Source organism: Paramacrobiotus metropolitanus, unplaced genomic scaffold, assembly GCF_019649055.1.
Source record: "Paramacrobiotus metropolitanus isolate TYO unplaced genomic scaffold, Prichtersi_v1.0 Parri_scaffold0000004, whole genome shotgun sequence".
Lineage (NCBI taxonomy): Eukaryota > Metazoa > Tardigrada > Eutardigrada > Parachela > Macrobiotidae > Paramacrobiotus > Paramacrobiotus metropolitanus.
The window spans coordinates 1,530,873-1,557,661 of record NW_026570224.1 but is presented as its reverse complement, the minus strand read 5'-3'; the positions used below and the strand labels follow the sequence as shown (position 1 = coordinate 1,557,661).

At 39.4% G+C, this 26,789-nt stretch overlaps 6 protein-coding genes across 13 annotated transcripts; 4 read left to right on the top strand and 2 right to left on the bottom strand.

Moving 5' to 3' along the window:
* The first annotated feature begins 800 nt into the window (after nt 1–800).
* On the top strand, nt 801–6,452 carry LOC129601469 (acetylcholine receptor subunit beta-type unc-29-like). 3 transcript variants are annotated; one of them, XM_055500292.1, is made up of 8 exons: nt 802–1,488; nt 1,687–1,820; nt 3,489–3,533; nt 3,995–4,107; nt 4,297–4,426; nt 4,496–5,452; nt 5,792–5,950; nt 6,139–6,451. In XM_055500292.1, the coding sequence occupies exons 1-7, from the start codon at nt 1,431–1,433 to the stop codon at nt 5,942–5,944; spliced, it is 1,590 nt and encodes a 529-aa protein (XP_055356267.1). In that variant the 5' UTR covers nt 802–1,430; the 3' UTR covers nt 5,945–5,950; nt 6,139–6,451. The 3 variants fall into 3 exon arrangements, with proteins under 3 accessions (XP_055356273.1, XP_055356267.1, XP_055356281.1); XM_055500298.1 differs by lacking the exon at nt 1,687–1,820 and having other exon boundaries at nt 801–1,488; nt 6,139–6,452; XM_055500306.1 differs by lacking the exons at nt 802–1,488; nt 1,687–1,820 and adding an exon at nt 2,831–3,079.
* Nucleotides 6,453–6,467: 15 nt separating this feature from the next.
* LOC129601456 (neuronal acetylcholine receptor subunit alpha-5-like) lies at nt 6,468–11,708 on the top strand. 2 transcript variants are annotated; one of them, XM_055500280.1, is made up of 7 exons: nt 6,468–6,561; nt 8,317–8,459; nt 9,724–9,768; nt 9,840–9,952; nt 10,088–10,217; nt 10,289–11,251; nt 11,444–11,708. In XM_055500280.1, exons 2-7 carry the CDS (start codon nt 8,364–8,366, stop codon nt 11,588–11,590), a joined length of 1,494 nt encoding a protein of 497 aa, XP_055356255.1. In that variant the 5' UTR covers nt 6,468–6,561; nt 8,317–8,363; the 3' UTR covers nt 11,591–11,708. The 2 variants fall into 2 exon arrangements, with proteins under 2 accessions (XP_055356255.1, XP_055356246.1); XM_055500271.1 differs by lacking the exon at nt 6,468–6,561 and adding an exon at nt 7,739–8,185.
* Nucleotides 11,213–15,922, bottom strand: LOC129601488 (acetylcholine receptor subunit beta-like 1). 2 transcript variants are annotated; one of them, XM_055500328.1, is made up of 8 exons: nt 15,241–15,922; nt 15,020–15,156; nt 14,135–14,179; nt 13,920–14,029; nt 13,674–13,803; nt 12,998–13,338; nt 12,255–12,792; nt 11,213–12,012 (listed from the first exon to the last, which is right to left on the bottom strand). In XM_055500328.1, the coding sequence occupies exons 1-8, from the start codon at nt 15,305–15,307 to the stop codon at nt 11,845–11,847; spliced, it is 1,536 nt and encodes a 511-aa protein (XP_055356303.1). In that variant the 5' UTR covers nt 15,308–15,922; the 3' UTR covers nt 11,213–11,844. The 2 variants fall into 2 exon arrangements, with proteins under 2 accessions (XP_055356303.1, XP_055356293.1); XM_055500318.1 differs by having other exon boundaries at nt 12,998–13,341; nt 15,241–15,920.
* Nucleotides 15,923–17,422: 1,500 nt separating this feature from the next.
* Nucleotides 17,423–21,419, bottom strand: LOC129580621 (rab proteins geranylgeranyltransferase component A-like). The gene is made up of 12 exons (XM_055471225.1): nt 21,280–21,419; nt 21,149–21,215; nt 21,000–21,087; nt 20,768–20,886; nt 20,327–20,436; nt 19,827–20,053; nt 19,518–19,754; nt 19,006–19,301; nt 18,721–18,875; nt 18,441–18,530; nt 18,219–18,376; nt 17,423–18,110 (listed from the first exon to the last, which is right to left on the bottom strand). Exons 1-12 carry the CDS (start codon nt 21,323–21,325, stop codon nt 17,973–17,975), a joined length of 1,731 nt encoding a protein of 576 aa, XP_055327200.1. The 5' UTR covers nt 21,326–21,419; the 3' UTR covers nt 17,423–17,972.
* Nucleotides 21,420–21,614: 195 nt separating this feature from the next.
* LOC129580623 (deoxynucleotidyltransferase terminal-interacting protein 2-like) lies at nt 21,615–22,587 on the top strand. The gene has a single exon (XM_055471231.1). It carries the CDS (start codon nt 21,925–21,927, stop codon nt 22,474–22,476), a length of 552 nt encoding a protein of 183 aa, XP_055327206.1. The 5' UTR covers nt 21,615–21,924; the 3' UTR covers nt 22,477–22,587.
* Nucleotides 22,588–23,212: 625 nt separating this feature from the next.
* LOC129580622 (delta(24)-sterol reductase-like) lies at nt 23,213–26,513 on the top strand. Of its 4 annotated transcripts, none has more exons than XM_055471227.1 (9): nt 23,213–23,329; nt 23,768–24,067; nt 24,141–24,402; nt 24,553–24,575; nt 24,658–24,753; nt 24,890–25,159; nt 25,257–25,400; nt 25,666–26,054; nt 26,138–26,513. In XM_055471227.1, exons 2-9 carry the CDS (start codon nt 23,828–23,830, stop codon nt 26,289–26,291), a joined length of 1,578 nt encoding a protein of 525 aa, XP_055327202.1. In that variant the 5' UTR covers nt 23,213–23,329; nt 23,768–23,827; the 3' UTR covers nt 26,292–26,513. The 4 variants fall into 4 exon arrangements, with proteins under 4 accessions (XP_055327202.1, XP_055327201.1, XP_055327203.1 ...); XM_055471226.1 differs by having other exon boundaries at nt 23,244–23,411; XM_055471228.1 differs by having other exon boundaries at nt 23,244–23,415.
* Nucleotides 26,514–26,789: the final 276 nt, after the last annotated feature.

Here is a 26,789-nt window from a genome sequence, read left to right as displayed (position 1 = left end):
AAAAAGGCCGATATCTGGATCTTGGCAGTCAAGAAACACATCGCACAAATTAAAATGCAAATGCGACCCGCATGACTTTGCCAATATTTCCGTTAAGCAATCGAACGTAGTACAGTATTAGTAAAAGTAATGCGCGACAGTTTAATTATCGAGACGAAAAACTCCGGGCTTCGTTTTTCATAAATTTAGGATGCACTGGCAATAATCCTTCGCTAAAATTATAAAAGTGGGTTCCATGTGATCTTTGGAGTTACAATACTGCTTTATAGTATGTAGTACTTGTGCAAAGAGATTAGTAAACGTTGTACAGATATACAGATATACGATATGTAACTGCAAAAATATGGATCGGCTGTGCAGAATAAGGCATGCAGGACACATGCTCTTGATTTTGTACTTATTTAACTACATCGAAGTATTTCACCTATACTGTATGTATATTGCGTACTGTGTAATTAGCAGAACTGCAATATAACATTTTTCAGCATTCACGTATTCAGTTTCAGCTGCTTGTAACATAGTTGCTCGGTCGTATTTACCAAGGAAAGCAATACATAAATTACAATATCTATATTTGCAGCTGCACCGTGGTTTTTTATTAGCGATATGCCAGCGATGTGTATAAACACCGCACAAAGCGCAACACTATGCTGAGCTGTAAGCGTATGATTGAGGATCAATCTAGCTATCGGGCGTCGTGCTGGTCACGGTAGGGATAGAAAACAAACAACGCATTTTTCTCCTGGGGTTGAATTGGCCTCTTCCTGTCTCTCTTCGTTAGTTTGGATTGTAGCTCATGGGGATGCATATCTACATGTGTGACGAACTGTAGCAGCTGATTGCATCCTATTAGTTGCGTTAGGATGTATGTTGTATATATGGAAATGTATGCAGGGATGTGGACAGGGAATGAACCGGAGATACGGATCGAAGAGCGCCGATCGAAGAGTGTAATAATGTTGCCCAGCGTTTCGCCGCGCCATTGCGCATACACAGACAGGGCTTTTTATTAGCTTCGTCCCACTGCTTTCATCCCGTCAAATGTGTACAACCATCTAACCATTTTTACGACTTTGACCCTAAACGTTAAACGGAAGCAACTTATGACGCTGCATTTGGTTAGAGAACGTTTATTACACATCCGCTATTGTTGCAGCTGCCAACGGATTGTTTGCTCGCAGAACAAATTTGTGTTGAGGATATTTTCTTGCTAGCCTAGGATACTGTTAATTAAAGGCAGAAAATTGATTGCCGGCGAATGAAGATTTTCTTAAACATTGTTACAGGCTGTGTTTAAATCTGTTACGTATATGGCCGCAAGATTTCCGGATCCGGTGGAAACTATTGTGTTAGAGGTGCTGCTCAAATAATATTACTGGCGCTTAACGCAGTCCCAGTAACCCAGTGGATTTATACACGCCAGCACTTTCATGTGGAATTTGGCGATCTTCTTGTTTGTTGTTGCACTGCAAGTTCTGATAAGCTATGGTAAGACCACTGTTAAAAAACTTGTGTTTTATAAGCGCTTCGTGTTTTATGCATAAGCGCTGTTATCGTAAAATTTTATACTTGTTGTACTGGATATGCAATATGTCTGTATATCAAGGAAAAGATTTATACTACAACCGGCTTCCCCACATACTTCCCCCGGATACTTACTTATACTTACATTGTTTGAACTTTCAGCAAGCTATAGCGATGAACAACAGCGTCTGGTTAAAGATATGTTCCAGGGCTACAATAAACTGATAAGACCAGGAGAACTGCATGAAAAAACCGTGGTAGAATTCACTATAAATTTGGCGGTGATCATCTATGTGGTAAGCGATCGTTTGTGCCGTTTGAATTTGATCGAATAAAAAAGGCAGTCCTAATTATCTAAGTAACCCACTAAACCCAGTATACAATTACACAGCTCAAAGGAAAGCATTTCCATCAATTAAGTGCAGAAGGTATTAATTACTTGGTCTGGACTAAAACAACTTGGATAATCATTGCGTAGCTGTAATCTGCTGCGAAAATGGGCACATTTAATTTGACCATGTGCGATACTGCATCATGTAGGGATACTGCATCATGTAAATACCATGCTTCCAAATTTGTACTTACTCGTATACGAGTAAGTACAAATTTGGAAGTATGGTATCTAAAAATTAATGTGGTTTTCACTACGTAGTGAAAACCACATTAATTTTTTTAGATAAAGAGTTTCTGCCGCCTATATTATATTTACATGCATAACGTAATTCCATAATATGGTGAATTTATTCTTTAATATATAAACAGTATTGTATATAAACTTGTACGTTAAAGTAAGCTCTACATAGTTTTTTGTCAACAAGCTTTACATAGTTTTTTGTCAACATGACGTGCTTAACCAGATTTTGCGAGAAGTAATGTTGGACGCTACATTAAATTTCAAATATTACACTTTATATTATCAACAGATCAAATATTTCCCATTGTACTCGCACACATTGAGAACAAAGCCATAGCGCTACAGGGTACAAGCGCTCTTTTACAGGCATTGTATTAAAGTGAATATTATACTTGTGTAAGTTGTGTTTATACTTGCAATAATTATAATAACATATTAATTATTTTTTACAAACTCTGCTGCTTATTACAGCAAATTATGCGAAAATCAAAGAACCGGCAAGTAAATTTCCAAAATCAAAAACATTTTCCAATTGTTTTTCAATTGCTATCTAGCATTTACAATTGGAAAAGCATTCACAATTAGCTAACAAGAAGGTTAAGGCTAGTGTGGCACGGGTAGCACATGTCGAAAACATACGCTTCCCATCAACGCTTAGCGGACTATGTAATGAACCACTTTGAATAGCTGACATGTACGTGAAAAAAACCGCGAACATCGATCAATACATCAATATTAACGTGTTATTACTGAATTCGGACCAAGTTTTCCATCAAGTGTTCCTACTCCACCAACGTATGCGTATAGCTAATGGTAGCTGGGAGTTCGGGAAGCAAGGATTTACTGGGCTTTAGGAGACAATACTGTACACTGGGCTTATGCAATGAAGCAAAAGTACTGTAGTCGCTCGCAGTTCTGTTTGTATGTCGATGGAGATACATAATAATTTTATAGCCGTCAAAATTTCGTAAGCATTTAGGAAAAATTTCATATTTAGGTTATGAAAACTTATCGCATACATGGGCACTTACAATTGGACTTTTATTGCTAGTAAAGCATCCATAATCGGCGGTTCCTAGTTAATGTTTTTAACATTTGTGCTCTTAACGTAAAACAGGCTACATTTGTGCTCTTAACGTAAAACAGGCTTTTACTTATATAATATCAAGTTAATTAGAAATGCTTAGTCAGTAGTACCTATAGTATTTATGAATACAACACGGAAATTGACCATAAGTAACGGCGACAAATTGTACTGGCAATATTATTTTACTAGTTGAAAAATTCTTCCTGATTGAAAATTAAATCTCCCGTGCGTATTTTGTTTCAGAATGACCAGCAACAAGTTATGAAAATCAATGGATACTTAGACCTGGTACGTTCTTTGGCACGAATAATGTGATGCAAAAGTCATATTAATTTGATATAGGTCACTTACCACGACATTTCCATCTGTACATAGCATTTTCACAAAATTAAAAACGACTGCAAGTTTACGACTTTCTCTTTAACACATCAATCGGGCAGTATAGTTACAGAGAAAATAATCTGTTGTAATATTGTTCAGATGATAATTTAATAAATTCTTCTCTAGTGCACAATTTGGACATTTGCGCTTGAGATGAATTTTTGAATCTAACAAAAGTACAATCCATAATTATATGGATTGTACCATCCATAAACAAGAGTTCAATGTTTCCTGCCATTACAACTAACTGAACTGAGCACTGTGCCCTGGACAGTCCAGGCGGTTTTGCATAAGACGTGCGATGCAAACATAATATACGAATTACAAAGTATTGGTGCTAATTTTTAATTATTATTTTTGGTTTACAGACATGGGTAGATGAGCGTCTGCGTTTTGACCATCCTATGTATGGCGCCAACCAGTCCACTCTGAGACTTCCGTCCAATAAAGTCTGGCAACCAGAAATAGCTTTAGTTACCACGTACGCAACCATTACCGTCGCAAAATTTATTTACAACAAACTTACTAATCTAGCGCATTTTTATTCATACGGTCATACCTAAATTAACATTAAAGCAAAACTGCAAGAAATGGAAATTGCTGCGAGATTTCTTTGATAACTTTTCTTTCATGGTTAGAAACTGATGTTGATTTTCGCATACTTCTATAGAACGGATGGAAATTATGGACCGACGTATCGGTGCAATCTGCTTATCACTCCACAAGGAGTGATACAATGGGTACCGCCTTTTATATCCAAAAGTAGCTGCACCATTAACCCAAGATTCTTCCCTTTCGATGTGAGCCGTATTTATTGAATTTTCTTCGAAATATTATTTATTAAAATATGTACTCTCCTTCACTTTTAGGAGCAGTTGTGCGTTATGTATTTTCGCTCGTTGACGTACAGTTCGCAAGAGCTGGAAATCAAATTAGCGAAACATGATTTTGAAATTAAAGACTACCGCAACCAAAGCAGTGGCACTTGGGATTTGATTGGCGCGCCCATTTTTTCCAAACGCAAAGTCATCGGCGGTATTGAGAGGGATTTTGTTGAGTGTCATCTGCGTCTGCGACGGAAATCATTGTTTTACGTTGTCACCATTCTGCTACCTTGTGTACTGATATCCTTCTTGACCGGCTTCGTGTTTCTCCTGCCGAACAAAGGCAAGACTAATGTCTGCGTATCGATCCTCTTCGCGATCGTGGTGTTCCTTCTGCTCATGTCCAAAATCCTCCCTCCGGCCAATGTTTTACCGCTACTATCGGAATTTCTCTTTTTCACTTTTATAATGAATGTTTTATCCGCATTCTTTACGGTAATCGCCATCAACGTCAATTATCGCAGCTGCAACACGCACACAATGCCAGCGCCGATGCGAATTATTTTCCTGCAACTGCTGCCGATTCTGTTGTGCATGCGACGGCCGTTGCGGCATATTAAACCCAGAATGCACGGACGAAAACCGGCCGTGCAGATGCCCAATCAAATGGATCAGTATTCCGCCGTGGCCATCTACCACAATCCACAGTGTAATGCGCAGTCCGTGGTGATGCAGAATGAGGCCGCCGTACGGGAATTGGGAACGGAATCGCAGCGCCGAAACAGTCCAATTTTGCCGCTGCGCTTGACGCCGACGCCGGCGCGTAAATCTACCAAAACTCCGTCTCCGGTGATCGTCTCCCAGCGCAGCATTGAGAGTGTCATCCTCAAAGAAGCCCAGATGTTTGCTGACTTACTGGCCGACATTCCTGGATACAATCACGCACTGAAAGCCGTCGCATATATCGCGGAAAATATGAGACGAAAGACCGACCTCGAAGATGTACGATGTACTTTTTAGTAATTTGTAAAGTGTGGCCACTGTAAGTGTAAGCAGTCACTCACAACTACTGTGTAATGGAAACGAAGATAAAAAAGCAAAATATTCGAAATCAAATGTTATTTCAAATATTTCGGAAATTGCTACTTGAAATAATTAGCTACGTATTGGTGTTCGACGAGTGTCAGCCGAACTGAACAACTCGGCGCGCTAAATGCACTTCACGTGCAAGAAGTTGAGTACAATTTGCGATTAATATACGATTTGCGATTAATATACGACGTGTTAGAAATACTCGTACAATATCTGTTGTCTTTGACGTTTTTGACGTTTTTTTGGCAGATCTCCGATGATTGGCGCTTTATGTCCCAAGTAATTGACCGTTTACTGCTGTGGGTGTTTTTTCTCGTAACATCCGCTGGATCTATGGGAATCATTTTGAATTCACCTTATCTGTTCGACTATGTTGTCCCAATGCAATATACAATACGTTGAATTTTGGTGGGTGCAACAGAATGTCGTGTAGAAAAGAATATCTAAATTATTATAATCGTACTACAGCACTGATATTTAATTTTACACTGCGTAATGGTGGAAACAAACACTGCGTAATGGTTCTTGCTTTCGTTGCAAGTTGGATAGCCTTCTTAAGCAAATGCCAATCATCGAACAAGATTTGTTTATTGCAGAATCGAGTTTTGCCGGAGAAAAGCAAAGACATTTCATGAATGGCTGGAGGTTTGCAGCTACTGTACCGGCATTTGTGGACTGTCTCACCGATTACGCCATAATCCACGAATATGACCGGTTGTAACCCGTCCCGCCTTGTGTTTCATCTACTACGCTATATTGCTGCTTCTATTAGTGATTGTTTTTCGTGTTGCTAGTTTTCTGTTTGATCGTCCTTTCCGTAAGAAAATTTTGCATAGGAATCCTTCTTTTATGGCACTTCAGCTATGCTGTGGTAACGCTATGCTTCTGCTATGGTAACATAGCAGAACAATAAATACTCGTACACCACGGTTTTTCGCAGTTCGGCGTGGAGACGGACCGGAAGAAAACAGTAAAGCAGTGCACTTCCGTATAAAGAAAACCAGCGATTAGTTTACCACGTAAGTCTTATAAACGTGTTCAAGTGCAAATAATGTTGAGGAGATTTAGAAAACCGAGTTTACTCAGTACGAAGGCATCAAACGTGCCGCACTAGCAGGCTGAAAACAATGGAGTACAATCTTGTGTTGGAAAGGACAGACTGAACAGAAAATGGTAAAAATAGAAAAATATTATATAGAAAAATATTATAGAAGTAGAAAACGTTTAAACATTTTTAAGACAGTTACAAAGCTTTTCTAATTTCAAGTAAGAAGTTGCCATATGAATAGGATAACATTTTATATATTAGATTAGACCTTATTATTGTGTCGTCACGGATATCTGTAATGTAAAATCTGTTTTCTCCTATTGTCCATAGAATTTGCAACAATGAATTTATTATTCTATTGTATTTTTTAAGTTTATTTTTAATAGTTTATTTTTAGTTTATATTTTTTATGCGTGCCTTTTCCCTAATTTGTAATAAGGGTTTTTTGCCGCATAACAGCATACGGAGCTCAATAAAGGCTGATATATATACAACCAAGCGTTGGTTTAAAGCTAGCCTCCGGAGTCTGGGATATAGTTTTTATATTGCGATTGGTAATCGGTACCGAATCCAGATTGCTGGATTGCTATTCTAATTACTTAACGGACGTTGACAGCAGCCACTTTCATCAAGGAAGTCGACATCGATAAGCTTGAATATTACATCGCCTTTTTCAAAATTCCCCAATGCGCCCGTCGACTATATAAACAATACCATGCTTAAGCGTCTACCGAATTTTAATGAAGATCGAAACACGACAAAGACATATGCTAAAGCAATATAATAATAATATTGCGCATACATTATAATAGCACATACAGCTATAGATCTATAGTATCCTGTATCCATGACGCTTCCTGATCAGCTTGTTCCAAATCAATCTGGCTGCCGATGGCGTGGTATAATTCTCATGCGAAATGTGTGACGAACTCTGCCAGCTAGTCCCATCCGATTAACACTAATGTGGTTTGTGGGATACAGCGATGTACACAAGATCTATGCCGTGGGGTTCAGGAAGAGGATGAAGTGGACCGGAGATACGGATCGAAAGTCGATCAAAGAGTGTAACGGCGTTGTCAGCATTTCGCTGCCCCATTGCGCTTCTACAGACGTCGTCGTTAGTTTATTCCTGAACAAATGTACACAATACCGTCTAACCGTCTCCACATCTTTTGACCCCGCTGGAAACGGAAGTAAACTATGACGCCACATTTGCTCAGACAATCTTTAATGTGCACTCGTTCAGCCCAGTCGCCTAACTGGCACCTAATTGCTTAAATAAATCATACTGTGCGATGCGGGCACAGTCTGTTTCATTAAAATGTAACCTATCCGGTGTACGTATATTTGGGACGGATTGACCACACTGAGGAAATTTTTTGGATAACACAGGAAGTCACATGCTACCAGCATGCTGTGGCGAGATCATTAATTTCAAGCAGGCATTTCCTTCCGCTGTATCGAAACAGTGTCATTTGTTATATCCCTTGCGAGTAAAACCGTTTTAACTGGGAAAGAAGTAAACACTCCCATGCATATGCGGAGACAGATCCACATACCGCTGTTTTTATACCAGTTTTGTTTATTGAGTCATGGTGAGACTATAGTGTTTTCTTCCGGCACCGAGACTGTAACGGGCTGCTATCTTAATCAGTTAATTCTGCGTTGATGGAATCAAATTCGCGATTGGTGTAATACTCGTACTTTTAAAATTTTCGATTTTCAGGGTTATCTGGCAGTTACAGTGACGACCAACAGCGTTTGGTCAAGGATATGTTTCAAGGATACAACAAACTCATTCGACCTGGCGAACTGAACGAAAAAACTGTTGTCAAGTTTGGCATCAATCTGGCGGTGATAATTTACGTCGTAAGTCTCAGAAGAGTATTATATAATACTCGTATTAATGAACTGCACACATGCAGTTACCGTTACGACAAGTGAATTGGGCTAAATTACCAACTGAGGTACTTGTTGGAACGTTGCTTCCTTAGACATTTCGTTTAATAGTCACAAATATCTATAGATATGTAAAAAACCAGAGAGTAAATGCATTGTCTGGGCATGGGTGTATATATTCTCTTACTTTTAAATCTTGCTTGTATGACATCTGCTGCGCATAAAGCTAGCAAGAATTTAATAAGTAAATGATTCCCTATTCGGAGGCTATTCTTACGTTTGCACGATATTTAATTTTTTAATATCGTGGAAGCTGCTTTATGAATCCTATCTGTCGTTAAACTTCCGAACATGCATATTGATAAGCTTATATTTTGAGATAATTTAAGAGCAATAAGAACTTTTATACGGGTATGCGCGCGGTCCTTATGCGTGGTAAAACGTAAACTGTCAGGTGTACGTTGAGCCATCCCATATATAAATCTTACAAAAGAGCTTTGGTGAAACGGAAAACCATTAATAATTAGCCAGCGTGATACTTCGGCATGATAAGACGACTGCCGAGGATAGATCCTTTTCGTCATCACTATAACTTACTGGTTATTAACCACTGACAATGAAAAATCGTTGAGATGGATCAATACATCAAGAAGATTCTGTACAATATTCATATATACAATGAAAATGCAAGATTCAAAAAATTTGAATGCAAATTCTAAGACCATTCGCTGTTTTTCGGTAAACTGTAGCCGTTCTTTCGCTATATTGCTAAATGCATTGAAACATGTTAAGATTGCTAGATTTCTGCCCTATCAGTTCTATCATTATCTGTCTGGTTTTGTTACTGTTCATGTATTAGCCATACTGAAATTCCTACGCTAAAGGAATGGAATTTAAAAGGCTTTAATGAGTTACCTGCCTACTTTTGCAGCAAACAATAAACTTTCGACTGCAAGTTTAAGACAATCTTTGTGCATGATGGTTGAGACTGCGTAATACATATACCGTATTATGATTAAATAGGCGAATTGTTGTATGAATTACTGTGTGATTGTTAGATCAAAGGCATTTCTATCGGCAAACGTTGACCTTTATTGTATGTACATTTTGCGTTGGTTCAGGTGGTAGGTATCTTTTAAATTTGCTTCAGGGGATTTAATAACCCAGATCTAAGCATGAAATACGTACAAGTACATCGTCAGTCAACATTCTAAGCCAGTTGCGGTTTTTCCAGAATGATCAGCAACAAGTAATGAAAATCAACGGCTATCTGGATCTTGTACGTATTTTTTCAAAGAGTGATATCAGTTTCGAGCATTTAGTTTTGTAAATGGCTCCTTTTTTGCCCAGTCGTGGAAGGATGAACGATTACGCTTTGATCGCTCTACCTACGGAGCGAATTTATCCACCCTGAGACTTCCTTCCAATAAAGTTTGGCAGCCGGAAATCGCACTGGTTTCCACGTAAGATAAGCGTATTTGCCGAACAACAAAGAATTACAAACATTTTCTTGTGTCGTTTTGCGTTTAACAAATACAAGTATTTCTTGTATATGGTAGAAAATTATGTATTAAATCGAATTTTGTATTCTGCTGCAGAACAGATGGAAACTATGGGCCGACATATCGGTGTAATTTACTCATATCTCCCCAGGGAGAAATACAATGGGTGCCCCCTTTTATCTCTAAAAGCAGCTGCACCATCAACCCGAGGTTTTTTCCTTTCGATGTAAGTTACTATATAATGTTATCTTTGCCAAGGCAAAAAACAGTCAACCGTATTCGCTGTCTTCCACGTAGGAGCAAGTGTGTGTCATGTACTTCCGTTCACTAACATACAGTTCCAACGAACTGGAAATTAACGTGCCTTCCAATATCTTTGAAATCAAGGACTATCGAAACCAGAGCAGTGGAACGTGGGATTTGATTGAAGCACCAATCTTCGCTCAGCGAAAAGTTATCGGCGGTGTGCAGCGGGATTTCGTTGAATGTCACCTGCGTCTCCGCCGGAAATCGTTGTTCTACGTTGTTACCATTCTTTTGCCATGCATTCTGATCTCGTTTTTGTCCGGTTTTGTCTTTCTTTTGCCCAGTAAAGGGAAAACAAACGTCTGCCTGTCGATTCTCTTTGCAATTGTGGTTTTCTTACTGCTCATGTCGAATATTCTTCCACCCGCCGATGTATTACCGCTGCTCTCGGAATTCCTGTTTTTTACATTTATTATGAACGTATTGTCGGCGTTCTTCACAGTAATCGCCATTAACATCAGCTATCGCAGCAGCAACACGCACACAATGCCGGCACCGGTGCGTGTTGTCTTTCTACAAGTGCTGCCCATGGTGTTATGTATGCGACGACCGACGCGGCACAAAAAGACGCATATGCATATGCACCGCGCCGGCGAACTGCTGCCCATGCAATTACCGCGTCAGATTGATCCCTACTCACGGACGGGCATTTATCGTAATCCGCACTGCAGTAGCCAGACCGTAATGATGCAGAACGAGTACACCCGGGAATGTGGATCCGACAACAAGCGACGCAACAGCCCCATACTGCCATTATGTCTGTCTCCCGCGCCGGCACGCCGCACAATTAATACGTCGCCGTTGCTGGTGTCACAACGCAGCATTGAAAGCGTGATTGCCAAGGAAGCCCAGATGCTTGCGGATTTATTAGCCGACATTCCCGGCTACAATCATGCACTGAAAGCCGTGGCGTATATCGCGGACAACATGAGACAAAAAACCAATCTCGAGGAAGTAAGAGCGTAACAACTTAATTTAGTTTACCCTTCATAGAAAGGTCATCTGTGACCGGATCTTAAGGATAGCCAGTGCCGCTCTACAACTGTGCAGACTACTGACTGTCAGCAGCACTACTGTAGGGCGCGGCACCAGTATAGAAAAACTAAGCGTTTTCAAACGAAAACATTTTTGGCTTAATTATTGCAGAGTTCGGAGGATTGGCGGTTTGTGTCGCAAGTGATCGACCGTTTATTGTTGTGGGTATTTTTTATTGTCACGTCCGCCGGATCAATGGGCATCATCCTGAACTCACCGTACCTGTTCGACTATGTCGTGCCTATGCACCAACTTTAAATTCTTTGTCATTCCATGTTATGTGTTTGCTCACCAAAGAACTACGGCTCCTAACTCCTTTACTTATTAATCATAGAAGTTCCAATGCAAAAATAAAAAAAGGTCTACAGAATCCAAAATTTTGCCAGCTATCGTTTGCTTTGAAATTGTCCCGAACAAATTCAATATCTATTGTTCAAAAAACGGTTTTCAGATGCTCACGATGCACGGTATCATGTTGATACATACTACGAAGTATATACCGTATGCACGTATTATATCATCGCTTTTAGCCGCTCAATGGTCGCCTCTTCGTCAATCTGAATAAAAATATTTTCGCCACCTAAAATTATCCACATGGATCCAATACATGTGCCCCAGAAAAAAATCCACAATAAAATTCTGTCCACAACGAGAGCAAAGTATTTCCAGTCCTCCTCGATCTGCCGGAAAAACGTTAAATTAATTTTCTTGTGAACATTGCCTGGTTGACTGATCACTGTGGTGCAGTGTACCGGGGTATTGACTACAATCGAATTAACGGGAAATGGAAAACGCGTTTTTTATTTATAAAAAAATTATTTGGGCAAGTACATATACTGCTGTTTTTTACGATAATAATTAATCTGTTACATTTAAGCCTCTTTAAGTTAACCGGTTTTATTTCGTTGTTCAGTGTGAATACCAGTTTTATTTCGTTATTCCACTCCATATTGGCCGCAATAGTTTCCACGGAATTGGCCACAACTGCCGCGTCCGGATGCTGGCTGAGCTCAAAGAATTCCTCTCCCTCCACACTATCCGTATCGTCCATAAATCGTAATCCCGCAATGGTCACGGGAGTTCCGCGTTGGTTGGTCATGGGAATGTATTCGATTGGAGCCGCTCGCTGTCGAGAAAACACTGCGGAACGTTTATAAGGATGTGTCTCCCTGGTTTTTCCGTAATCCGATAATTTGCTTTTATTCCTTCGTAGTAAATGAATAGGCGGTCGGCGCATCAGCAGCAGAGGCGGAAATATCTTTAAAAAAATAACCCGCAACCATTCCGGCATGTCGTGCGTCTTCGGTCCACGGTAGTTGAGATTGATGGTTATAACCGTAATAAATACGGAAATCAAATTCATAATAAATATAAAAAGAAGGAATCTGGATATCAAAGGCATCGTATCTGCAGGAGGTAGAATTTTGGAAACTAACAACAGGAAAACCACAATGGTCAACCTGAAATAGATTTGCGCAATTAGCAATAACCAGCTGAAAAGCATTTATATGCGTCCGTCCAATCCGGCATATTGATTATCTTGCAGCTTTGGTTTGATAGGACAGTCTCGGTAATTACCAGCATATTTTGTGCAATTACGAGTACTATTGGTAAGCATTTTTAATAAACTAACCAGAGCAAAAAATTAATTTCGACCGCACTTACGTCAACGATATCGTCAGTGTAATCTTTTCTCCGGCAACAGTGGGTAAAAGAAAGACAAAAACCGTCATAAACGCAATAAGGACGGTGGGAATGAGCAAATTCACAGTATAAAATAAGGCTTTCCTGCGGATCACAATGGTGACAATAATGTCCACGCGCGGTACGCGGCCGCGCGAAGCATAAGCGAATTGGTCGTACGCTACGCGGTGAATGCGCGCATCCACTAAATCCCAGATACCACCTTTCAGGTAGTTACTGACGTCCACAACGGTGCTCTTTGGATGAATATCCACTTCGTGCGCATCGTACGTCCACGATGAAAATCGCATTTCGCACTGCTGCTGCTGTATATCCGGAAATGTACCATTAAGGTATAATATCTATATTCGTGATTAACAGTAAAAGTTCTCTAACATGTATAGAGATACAGTTGTCTAATATAGAGACAAACCTAGAGATATACTGAATTTTAGAAAAATTTCTGTATAACTTCAGTAAGGAAAGAGAAATTACTGTTATGTACGAGTATACATATTCAGCTTCCACAATTTAACATGTTGCGCCAAATTACTGCACTAGTACAAATGACATATGCGTAATTAGGTAATTTCCAAATGCTTTGACGGAAACGCGAATGTGCAACATTGCATTCAAAGATGCTGCTTCAAATACTCACATCAAAAGGAAAATTGACCACTTGAATTTGGCAGGAGCTTCTATAAATAAACGGCGGTAGCCAGTTGACACTTCCTCCGCTGTATATGACTGCATTTGATTTATAACTTGGTCCAAATTTCCCATCTGTACTACGAAATTATGTATTTAGAGGGCTTTGCATACCATTGTGACACGGTGATTCGTCATGATTAGCTGCTCGAATGAAAATATTTATATATATGCGGTATTACTGATGTATATTTACTTGGTAATTAGGACAATGTCCGGTGTCCAGACTTTATCCACCGGTACGCGTATAGCCGTAATGCCGCCGTACTCGCCCGCATCCCAGACAAACTGTGGATCCTTCCATTCCTGTTGAAAGTTGCAAGATGGCTCAGTTTAATTGGTGAATCTTAATTGGGCTCAACGTCAATGTGCTCCGTTCCTATCTCAACACTTCCATCATGTTCATCTCACCAGATTCGTGTATCCGTTCGTTTTCATAACTTGCTGACGTTCATTCTGAAAATGCGATAATTAAAAACTGGATGCGCTCTCTCGGGAACACCCTATAAATAACGCTTTCAACAAGATATCTATCACAGATTAGCTAGAACAGCAATTATTTATCATACGCAGATTGAAAAATAACAGTCTGTTAAAAGGAATTTTATATACTGTACTTCTACCTTGAAAGGACAGCGGTTCACTGCACTCTATAACTGTGTAACTTTATATACAAATATTATATATAGATAGATGCGTGACAATCCGCAACAGCCAATGAATACAAAGTACAAAAGAAATTTAAATGCGCAAAACAAAAGGCAAACAAAACATTGTAAAGCATGTAAATAAGAAGTGGTCATTAAGAAAACGTGAAAAGTTTAAGAAAACGCGATCGCTTTTTTGTGCGATTCTACTAATAGGCACAAGGCTAAAATTAATTACGGAATTAAAATATTTTACGCGTGCGAATGGGTTAAGTTTTTTTGCTAAACGCAATGATTTTTAAAATTCCTGTCTGTGTTTTGCAAATTTGTACAGTACAAGAATTAACTATTAACATTAACTATTAAGGTAGCCTGGGATTTATTACGAAGGCATTCGCAAAACACATGCAGCAAAATCGAGTGTACTTTCTCCAAGAAATGGCAATCATTGCTAAATGCTATTTTTGATTTGCTTTTTCAGGAACCTTTGTCGGTTATGCAAAATTCTGTGTAGCGAATTTCGAAATGCATCATTTAATTATAAGTAATCTTCGAAATTCGGAATTGTAAATGCCATGCATGAATGGTTTTTTCTTAAACTAACGATTACATATGCAGCTTAACTTTTGCACACATAACAGACACTTACAACGTAAATTAATAATCCCAAAGTGAGAGCAAACGAAACGTTGACAGTGTAATTAATGTTTTCCACTGGCCGCAATAATGGATTGTAGTTACGGAAAAGGTCACGAACCAATCGCTCTTGATCATCAGAACAGGAGACTATAAAACACATGAATGTATGCTAATTAAGTAGATCTGCAGTTAAATGTCAATAGTAAGAAGCAAACACTTGTCTCCAATTACCGGAATAATTCAGACATGTAATTCCAAGTGAAAATGCACACCAAATCTGAGAGGCGCACAATTTCATTTCCACTGTCACAACCTGTCACCGTACACTGACAGTGATAACATTCAAAAAGTGTCGGCTGTCCATCCATCAGAAAAAACGTATGCCGAAACAAAGATTATTTTGACCGATATTTTCACAAATATCGGGATGAAAAAAACTTGCCTTAACAGCAGATTACACTGTACACATATGTTTAAGGAAACCTGCAACGCGAAACGGCTGCGTGCAGATGGGCAACATCATCTTCCAAAAAGCAAGACAGAAAAAAGAAACAGTCTAGGGTCTCATAAATTGTTTTCGATGGAATGTTTGCGTGCCATGATATGAAAACGGGGAGTGGAGAGTAAATGGACCAAATATTTCCAGCACAAACAGATATACGATGTGCACATATGACAGTGCGACAATAATAAATATTATAATATAAGCAACACAAAATAAGCAACAACTGAGTTTTTGGTACAATAAAATTGTTGGATCAGTATTAGAAATGATTTACGGGATGTGTTTCAGATTCGATGCACTTTGATGACTATGACACCAATGCGGCAAAATTACCAAAGAAAAGCAGGCGCACAAACCAAAAATGTGTAACATTTGCCAGATGTATATAAAGATTGGATGCGACTCGTATTTAACAAATCCTCCTGACTTCTTTACGATCCACATGTCGCCATCTATATTCATCCTTGTCTAAAATTAGGTACGCGTGTTCATGTATTGAACGTGAAATCGCATAACAATAATTGCATCCGAATTGCTTAGACGTGACTACCAAACTTCCGGTATGCATTTTATGATGGGGATTTAAATTGTGGACAGAGCTATCGTGTTCCGTGGGATGGACAATCCTGTGCACTGCTGCATTCTGTTCTCCGATAACGTATACAGTAACTATTACAAGATAGTTCGCCATAGGTCCCGAAAGCGAATCCGATCGATTTCTGAATTTGGCGTACATGGAGAACAAACAGTCCGCCAAAATGCAGTGTGAACTGCTTTTAATAGCGCTGCCCTTTTATTCTGCTCACTAAACCGTTTTTGCAACTGCTAACAGTATACTTATTATACAGGTATTAGGTACAAAGTATATTTGTGTATGTAGTGCTGGTGTGGTATCGCACCCTTCCAAAATTGCAGTTAATTACGGAATAAAAATTAAGTTACTTAAAAATTTTGCGCCGGTAAGTTTATTAGTTGCCAAATGCCATATGGGTAAAACAGTTTACCATAACTTCTACATCAGTACAGCTAGTTAGGGTAGATGCCGATGAACAATCAGACTGGGTGCGTATAATTATATTGTAGAGCATTATTTACTCATTGTAATTATAGATTTTATGTTAGCTGGATTTGCATGCATTCGTTTGAATTAAATGAGTTGTTAATCGTATCGGTTTGTGGAAAAAGGCTCAATATTTAAAGCGGCTATCGTTGCCTTATTGTAGTGTGCTGGCAAAGAAGGTACTCGTACATAATTGATAATCCTGTACTGACGGGGTAATTTTATTTATATTTCTTTGGTCGAATAACAGCTACTGAGTAGTAAGAAAGCTTCCGGTACTTGTGATGAATGTGAATTTATATGAACATGCTAGCTGTCCTATCCAAGTGCTCGCATGAAACTTAAAAGCCAGAACGGTTTACATTCGTGTTACTCGTACATCTTTGGAGTGCCATTATTTAGTCACGAAAGCATTGTTGTGGTTCTGCAGCTCACACAATGGTTTGCACTCCAAACTACACCGGGAAAAATTAACATGCTGATATTTTACTGCTCGTATAACAAAGAACGGACAGGACGTAAGTACATGTACGGACAGAAATTTCTAACCAACATGCAGATAATGAGTCTGCAGTAACTAAGCGAGACAAGGAAAAACAAATAATAAATTAAACATTTTTTATCGTAAGTACAAAACTGCACTTTTTATAGATATGTCACGTTTTTTACAGCAGCGTAACATCTTCAAAGAAGTGATTTATGAGTGTTATATCATAATATGCTATCAGAGACACAAAATATCCCGATTCATCCAGATTCGAAAATCGAAAGGTTAACAATGCAAAATAAATCACACGAAAGTTATCTGTCATCTGTTGACGCCAAGTGCAAGAATATCTACTGGGCTAACAGCTTCGTTATTTTTGAAACTATCGTAAAGTTTCTGCAAGCGAGTAAAAAGCCACACAATCTCATTTTATTTCTACACATGTAACTCATCATCTGCGTCATTCACATTCTTCGATGTTCCATGTATCGATGCAGCATTTCCCAGTTGAATCTCTTTACCATTTCAACCAGAAATAAAATCATTCTGTGTTTTTGTGCAAACCACAACGGTAATGCATAGTTAGTGATGTTCAAATTGGGCATCACAATAAGCATGAAAACGGAAATACATTACAGAAATCCTAATATATTATGAAATTCTCAAATATATAGTACATAATCAAATTTACAATATAGGTACGTATGCAAAGAGAAAAGACAGATTAGGGAAAAATCGATTATTATAATTGGAAACAAATTCAACTCACAGTTATAAACAGTCATCGATGTGATGCAACAATAAACGGATAACTTCGTCATTCATAATTCACGTTTATCACACACAACCACAGAATCGCAGTGTCATTAATGCGACATTCCCACAATATCCACATTTAGTCTCACCGATATTCACATGCCATTGGGTACCGTTATGGATTTATCACCGGACTCTGCATTTTCACCACCATCTAGTATTACATCCTCTGGATCCGGTACGCGAGGTAAAAAGGGAACGTCCGGATAAATACTCCGAAATACACCGGTAGCCTAAACCCAACAGTTATAAAACGCCTAAACCCAACAGTTATAAAACACTGATCTGTCACAACAAGACACGATTTAAAAACGTAAAGATATTCAAAACTACGATATCACCTCTTCGAGAACACTTTCATAATCAAGGGACCCATCCGGACCACTGACAAACCGAATATTCTTCGGGTGCTGGGCCGAATCGGTTGTATTAACGATAGTTTGAGCATGATTATAGTAGCAAACCCACAGAACTTTAGGCTTGTCGATGGGAAAGTAATCTACAAAGTACAAATGCATCACTCGTTACAACCGAACGCTGCCATACCATTTTTTAAATAATACCTGCACGCATGGGCTCAAAGAATCTTTTGACATACGGTTCCAGATCCTCGCGGGCGGTTGCTATGGACTTCATCCACATATAAACAACGTCTATCCCAAAACACAGGAAATCATTTAATTGCCGGCTTGTAATGGACAATGTTTTAAGGGAGGAACGAGTAACGACAAGGCCCGCCACATTATTATTACTGCAACTACAGTAGTCAAACTCCAACAACGGAGACTCCACCAGGCTTCACACATTACAGCGACGGTTGCAAAACATAGGTATGATACGTACGGTAATCTTTCGGACAAATTTCGGTATTCGGCGATCCCTCTACAATTATCACACCCAGTTCATCATCCTCCTTCCCGAGGCGCATGAAAGCGGCATCAGGCTTGTGCCGCACAAAAAGTGAGCCACTTGTTATCAAGACCGCGCGAGAAATCTGCCTAAAGCATAATTATAAACACGTAAGTATAAGCTTATTTGAAAAATTCACAAGATGGATTGATCTTCAAATCAAACAATTTTAAATCTCAAACAAAGGTAAGTATCAAATATGGTCAGGTCAAGTCTTACTTCGTCAACAGTCCCAGAATTTTCAGCTGTGCGGGCATATATTCCACTGGTATTACCAAGCTCTGGCAGTCAATTCTCTTCTTCTCGGAAATAATAGCATTCACTTGTTTCAGACTGGAGTCCATCACAATGAAATCGATGCCTCGTTTAAGGTACTGAATCCCACCAAAAACGGCACTAATTCGGGCAAAATACTGTGGATATTCTCCACAGCCGTATATAGGAAATAAGAATGGGCTGGAATCGGAAGAGTATCGGCCACAAGCGGCAAGAAATCGTCTGACCCGCGAAAACGCCTGTAGTTGAGAAACCGTGAGATCTCACACTCTGTTGGATATACTGGGCGCTTTGAAAAACTAATAAATTCTGATACACGATAACCTGTGTTTTGCCATGTTAATCAGTTTCGTCTTACTTCTTAGGTTCGTTCTTGCAGCATAACACCATGATTTCTTTCCTTGTTTCAATCTTATTTCTTTACCAGGGCAGTAGTTTAAATTGCGAATTCTTACCTCTACTGCAGGGGTTTGGGTGGAACATAACGCAATTGCATTCACAATAGAATGGACAGTATGGAGAGGAATCTTTAGCTTGGAAAGATATTCTTTTATGGAAAGGCTTTTAGCCGCTTCTAATTCCTTTTCGTGACCTTCCGACTGCGTGCAGGTCTGCATAAACTTCATAACTCTTCGCTTATCACTGGCATCCAGATCCGCATAGTTAAATATACCAGATCTCGAGAATGGCACCTGCACAATCAGCACGCAATCTAATTATTCCGATTCGCAGGTAACATAAAACCAGTTAAAAATCTTCCCCACCTCAACAATTCGACCCTCCACTGCTGTAGCAATCACCTGCACCAGCCGAAAAGCAGTATAACGGCTAATATTGGAATTGGTCAATAAATTCACGAAGGCATCATTGGTCCAGAATAATTTGGGAGCAATATCCAGTGAGAATTTACGTGTCTGACTGAGAACATCTTCAAATGTGATCGGCTTATACGGAGACACGGTCGGGGTCGACACGGAAGAACTGGACTCACCTACAAGAAAAAAGACAGGTAAATTTCCAAAGGATACATTCTGGACTGCATTATTATTATTATTATCTTCCTGGAGCAGACAACCCATTCATGGGACTTCGACAATGACATTACAGGTGTTAAAATGACATTGCCTTGCCTGGTCGAAAATGCCTCGCATCTGCGATAATGCGATTAAGTAACAACGGGGCAAAAGATTTTACAATGTGCAGTTTATTAGCTTCACTATTACAGCGGTGTGATGCTGCCGTCGTCTGTTAACAGTAATCGTACTCTGACTTCCGTTGCTACCAATGGATGAACCAGAGGGATGTCGTTGCGACAGTCTTCTGTAGCGTTCCTGGCGGGATTGTGGTGCAATATCCGGCTCCACTGTCTCATTTCTACAAGTTAACCCCAAGAGACATTAATGCACAACTGGTTATAAAACTGATTAGGAAGACTAAGATAATAAACAAATCAATTAAATCATAAAAGACCATAACCATTATAAGCTTGAATTCTCAAATTACTGCAGAAGATGCTTGAGTGTTGCATGGAAGCTGATATCGAGTAGGCTGGCTAGTGTAACAGTGAAACCGTATAAGCAGTCTTTATAAGATTATTTAATTCACATTTAAATTAAACTTAAATTAGAGGAAACAGAACTCAATACTACGGCTTATCAAATACCATTTCTTATAATACTTAACATCGCAAAGGCTATTTACTTACTTCGCATAAATGACTTCTTCAAAGTTAGTTACAGATTGTGCCTGACAGGGCACTTCCAGAATAATCTCATCACTTTTGATCAGGCCTTCCGGAATTTCATATGGATTTCTTAAAGCACTCTGAAAGCAATGAGCATTTAAGAAATAAATATAATCTGTAAGAAAAATGTCAAAAACTGAACTACATAAGCGGGAAAGGCGAAAAGCAGTGAAATATGCATCCACACACTCACACTATTTCCTCCAGAACTAGATGCACGAAGATGATCTCGAAAATCGTCTAATCGAAATCCTGCCCAATCGCGGCCATAAAACGCATTTCTGCAAACAGTTTCACGTAGAAATGAATTTGTTTAACCATAAGTAGTAGAGAAACTCTTACGAATCCAGCTGCAAAACCGATTTATCCAGTCTGGATGAAGCAGCAGCGATAATGCTCTCGGGAAGACCTGTAACGAGTTTCAGCGTTTTTATGCAATTTCGCATAAATTTCTCAGCGTAAACATATCTCACCCGTTCCAAGAATAACAACATCAAAAGACCCTGGTAGATCTTCCATTGTGACTGCCTTTAAATAGACCCCGAATTTAATAACACACTGTGACACTGAAGCCTGCCGTGAATGATAACTTTGAAGGATCTAGATTCATGACGTGTGAACTGTAAAGTTATGCCGTTATTATGGTATGGCTGCAAAGTGCAAAGATCTCTCAAGTTGAGGAAAATAAGTTTTTCTGGCCACCGAGCCAGTGCGGTAAGGCAGCTTTATTCTGCCACTATAGTCAACCACCCCGTGCGATTGCAACGTACTTACAAATATTCCAGCACGCACGTCCGTCCAGCCTTGCGAAAACCTTACATTAATATTATTATATTGTTACACATTTTTAAAACTTTTTAGCAAAATGACGAAACCCCATGTCTCGAATACATATTTTAAAGACTTTTATTAAAGTTCTACTGCATCAAATATTCTATCAGACATCGCATGATTGTAGTGTCGCTTGGGCAGTCTGTGTGCGAATACCCGAAGTGTTCTTCGACGACGGCGAACCGTGGTGAACCGCTGGCGATATTCTAATTACTGGCACCTAGACGGTGCCACTGGAAGTAGTTGAATATCTAAATCTGTTTGCCTTTGGGTTGCCTTTAGACGAGATGGCGTCTGAAAGCGTAAAACGGATTGCTCAGAAGTTTTGCAGAGCGGACGATCCAGTCACAGCCAAAAGTGTAATCACTCCCGACTTCGAGAGCAAACATTCCATCCCGCCACTGTACCAGTCGAAACTTGTACAGAAACGTAACCGAAAAAAGGAGCGCGGAAAGACGAAGGGCGAAGACTGGTATAACATGCCGGCACCTGAACTGACCGATGAGTTAAAGAACGATCTGAGAGCTCTTCGTATGCGCGACGCACTGGATCCAAAGCGCTTCTATAAGCCCAACGATACGAAAGGCTTGCCGAAATATTTCCAGATCGGTAAAATTGTGGACAGTCCAGTTGATTTTTACAGTTCAAGGATACCAAAACGGCAGCGGAAACGAACCATTGTGGATGAGTTGTTGCAGGATGCGGAATTCCAGCGCTACCGGAAGCGAAAAGCTGGAGAGTTGTTTAAGGCTAAACATCAGAATGCTAGATATTTCAAGTCCAAAAAGGCCAAAGAAGGCAAGAAAAAGAATGCGAAGCACACTGTCGTAAAATCTTGAGATCTGTAAACATAAACTTGATTTTCGCTGGTTTTGTGTTGCGATTTTACTTACGCTTTCAGCCTCTACTAGGTAGGCTATTATTGTTACAGATGTAAAATAAATTACCACATGAAATTCTACCTTGCGTTCGGCTGATTCGAGTGCTTCAGACTTCGAATTTTAAATGATCTAAGTACAGTAGTGGGACTTCAAAGTTAGGCCACAATGCGACACAATCTGTAATAATATGGTTCAATCAGATTGGAATATAGGCCTCTTTGTAGAAAAACCCCGGTTCAATTAAGCTTTTAAGTGTACAACAAGTTTTATTCAAAGTTATTAATTATCATTCTGAAACTGCGCTGCAAGATGTACACAATATGAACCGCTGATGAAGTTTCCGATTCATACTTGAGGTGAATGCATTTTGTAAAAATTTAACGCATGCTGGAACTTCTTAAATCCTTATTGAAAATATTGAATTAATTTTGAATATAACACGTATTTATACAACAACGGCAATCTGCACTGAATTCCTTCTGTAGTGGCTCGTAATATTGTAGACTAATAAGGACATATCTATAAAACTATTTATAGATATAGATATATACAGACGTATTTTATGAACGTAAGTACATATTGCGGCACACCAGCCCATAAGTTCAGATTTCAGAGAGATGCAAATCGCTCGGCGAGGTCAAAGTTATTAAATCAGCTGTTTGGAGTCTTCACCTGATTAAATGCGCTATACATGGTTGCATTCACTAATTTTTTTTCACCATTTACGATTGAAATTTTGCACTGTTGAAATTTACTGCAAACGCGTTTTGTAATAATTTTCTAACCAATTTTGTACTACCGCTATCTTGGGGTGAGAATTAGTAATTTCGTATCATTAATCATTTGATTATTCCGCTTTACTGAATTTTACGGGTGCACATTTAATAATTTAAGTAGGTAAACCTGAGAACTTTTGTGACAAAATTATTATCATCGCGGAAGCAAGAGAGTTGGGCAACTGCATGACACTGGACAGAGTGACGCTGGAAGCTTACTATATCAGTACTCGTATATATATTTATATATCTTTTCACTATGCTTATATCTGTAGAACTTAGAAGTACTCGTACAATATACTATTATATAATTATGTGTACGTTGCAACAATGAACAATGCGTAGATATGTATTGTACAACAATATGTGTGGGCCCACTAACTGTAAGAAAACGACAGAATCCGCTTGAAAATTATTTTGTTCATGTCGTTCCGAATTTTCTTTATTACTGTACACCATTTCTGTCTTTACAGGTATTCGGTTTGTTTCGCAAATTTTTTCAAACTTTGTAAGCCGACAGCCGGTAAATCAACATGATTGTGTACTTGCTTTCCGCTGCCTTGGCGATGATTTCCGCTGGAACCTACCTGTTGATCAGAATACGCGGCTTCGAACATTTCGTTGTTCATTATCGCTGGGTATTCGTCTGCTTATTCCTGCTACCTGCGTCCATCTTATATAATGCGTTTTTCCTGATCCGGAGCAAGATTATCTTTGCACTTCGTAGTGCGCCGCAAAATCATGAACTGCGCGTGCAGGAGATTCAGGAGCAGGTTAAGTGTACCGCGTGTTTTTTGTGCATGAAATGCAACAACAGATGTGCCATTATTAAACGAGATTTTACAGATTCGGAAGTGGAATCGAGACGGCCGTCGAAAGCCGATGTGTACAGCGCGCTCGGGATGGTTGACCATGAGTTTTCGCACTCCACTGTACAAACACTCGCTAAACGCCGTCAAAATCGATCTGATGGATATTCTGGAAGTTGACGTACAGCGACGTATTGTCCGTGTGGAGCCGCTGGTGTCAATGGGCCAGCTCATGTCGGCGCTGCTGCCACTCGGATTCACGCTACCCGTTGTTCCGGAACTCGATGATTTAACAGCGGGTAAATATCAGAAAACTGTAGAGCAGTATGCCATCGATGTATCTTGAAAAGGTGGTTAAGTTTATGTTCTAGTTTTATCTGCATTTTGTATGAATTAATATTGAGCCGGATATCGTTTCCTTTAACGATTAACTGACAGTGCCATTTTAGGGGGGATGATTATGGGAGTCGGAGTAAGTTATTTAAGTATATAATGCTGCGTGGTGGTGTTTCGCTTCTTGTATCCCTTACTGATATACATATTATTTATTTTAGGTTGAGACGTCATCGCATGTCCATGGGCTATTTCAGGACCTTGTCGAGTCTGTTGAGCTTGTTTTGCAAGACGGATCTGTGAAGAAATGCTCGAAGGTATCTTGTTTTATGTTACTTCGTGTTTCTCCATTGCTGCGTAGTGTTATAGAGGCATCATATCTGGATATCTGCTGTAGAAGTGCATTCAGTTCAGTAGTCGGATAACTTCGAATCCGATTCTGTATCTATACAGGACTCGGATCCAGATCTGTTTCTGTCAGTTCCATGGTCTCATGGAACTCTGGGTTTTCTCGTTTCCGCTGAACTGCGCATCATTCCGGCATCAAAATACGTGCGGCTGGAATACACGCCGGTTTACTCCTTAGAAAATTTAGTGGAAACATTAACAGTGAAATCTATGGATCGTGCGGGAAGTCATTTCGTAGAAGGATTAGTATATTCGAAAGAATCCGGTGTTGTGATGAGCGGCAAGTTTGCCGATGTTGTTGAAGGTGGTGCACAAGTAAGCCACCATTAATTTTGCTTTTGCGTTACCTATCTGTAGTTGTGTGTTTTACAGTATCATTATGCTCCCAGATTTTAATGATTTTCACTGCCAGGTCAATCCTATTGGATACTATTGGAAGCCGTGGTTTTATAAACATGTCGCAACTTTTTTGGAACGAAGAGCAAAAGGTGTGGAATATATCCCGCTTTCCCATTACTATCACCGTCATAATCGAAGTATTTTCTGGACATTGGAAGTGAGTATACGATTGACTGCAGCTGTTATTGAACCTGGTTGCTACTTTTTCCGCCTTAATCCTGCCGGTTTGCCGGTTACTGTGTTTTAGATATTTTTATGTTTTAGTTTTTTAGTGCTTTTTGTGTAATTAATTTATTATTAATTTTTCATTAGCTTGTTTGGTTTACGGCCGTGCGAGTTGATGGAAAACATTCTCTCATAATTATGAACTGCATTTCCGATGCTGTAGATTTCCACGGTGCACTTTGCTTTGTTCATTGCAGAATATTATTCCGTTTGGTAATCATCCAGTTTTCCGATATCTTTTTGGCTGGCTGGTACCACCAAAGGTATCTTTTCTCAAGCTGACGCAGGGCGAGACTATCCGAAAGCTTTACGAAGAACACCAGATGATACAGGATATGCTGGTGCCACTACAGCATCTGAAAACCAGTTTGCGGTTTTTTAGCGAGGAGATTAAATTGTATCCACTCTGGCTATGCCCGTTCTGGTTAAAGTCCCAGAAAGGTTTTGTGCATCCATATAAATTAGATCCATCCACTGACGGAGAAATGTACGTCGACATTGGTGCGTACGGGGAGCCAAAAACGGACAAATTTCACTTCCGCACCACCACCCGTATGCTTGAGGCATTTGTTCGTGACCATCACGGGTAAGAAAGAAAATTTATTCTAAATGCTTTGGCGAAAACTAGCTTTTGTAGAAGTATAGTACTTTGAAATTAATAATTCACAGGTTTCAAATGCTATACGCGGACAATTATATGACCAGAGAAGAATTTCGACAAATGTTCGATCACACTTTGTACGATGAAATGCGGGCGCGGTTGAAGTGTGATGGGGCCTTTCCGGATGTTTACGAGAAAACGAATCGATCTGCAAGATTATAATGAGACAAAACTGTTAAGCTTATGTTTCTTTTTTGCAAATGAAATTTAACCTTTTTTACCGTTTTACTTTTTATTGTGTCTGGGATTGTTTTGGATTTGACAGATCGGCTTGCTGGTTGCATTCACTTGCACGAATTCGATAGAACATCGAAGCTAAAAACGAACTTCGATAACATAAAATTGCTGATTACAAGCCACTGCATTTCTGATTAGAGGGACAATACAGCGTGATCTAATAATAAATCCAAACAATGTAACTTTGTCGCCCTAAAATTTCCTCAACAGTGGGTGACAAACACGTTTTGTATTATAATGAAACGCCGTCGTACAGAAGCATCAAAATGTTGTCAACTTGTCACTTTGACCATTGCATTTTATTACTGCACACCAGTTAACTGCAACTCCTAACAATTGTAAGCCGAGGCGCATATACATAAATTGTGGCAATTGTATTGTACCTACACAGGATATAGATATTATGTACAATAAAACATAATA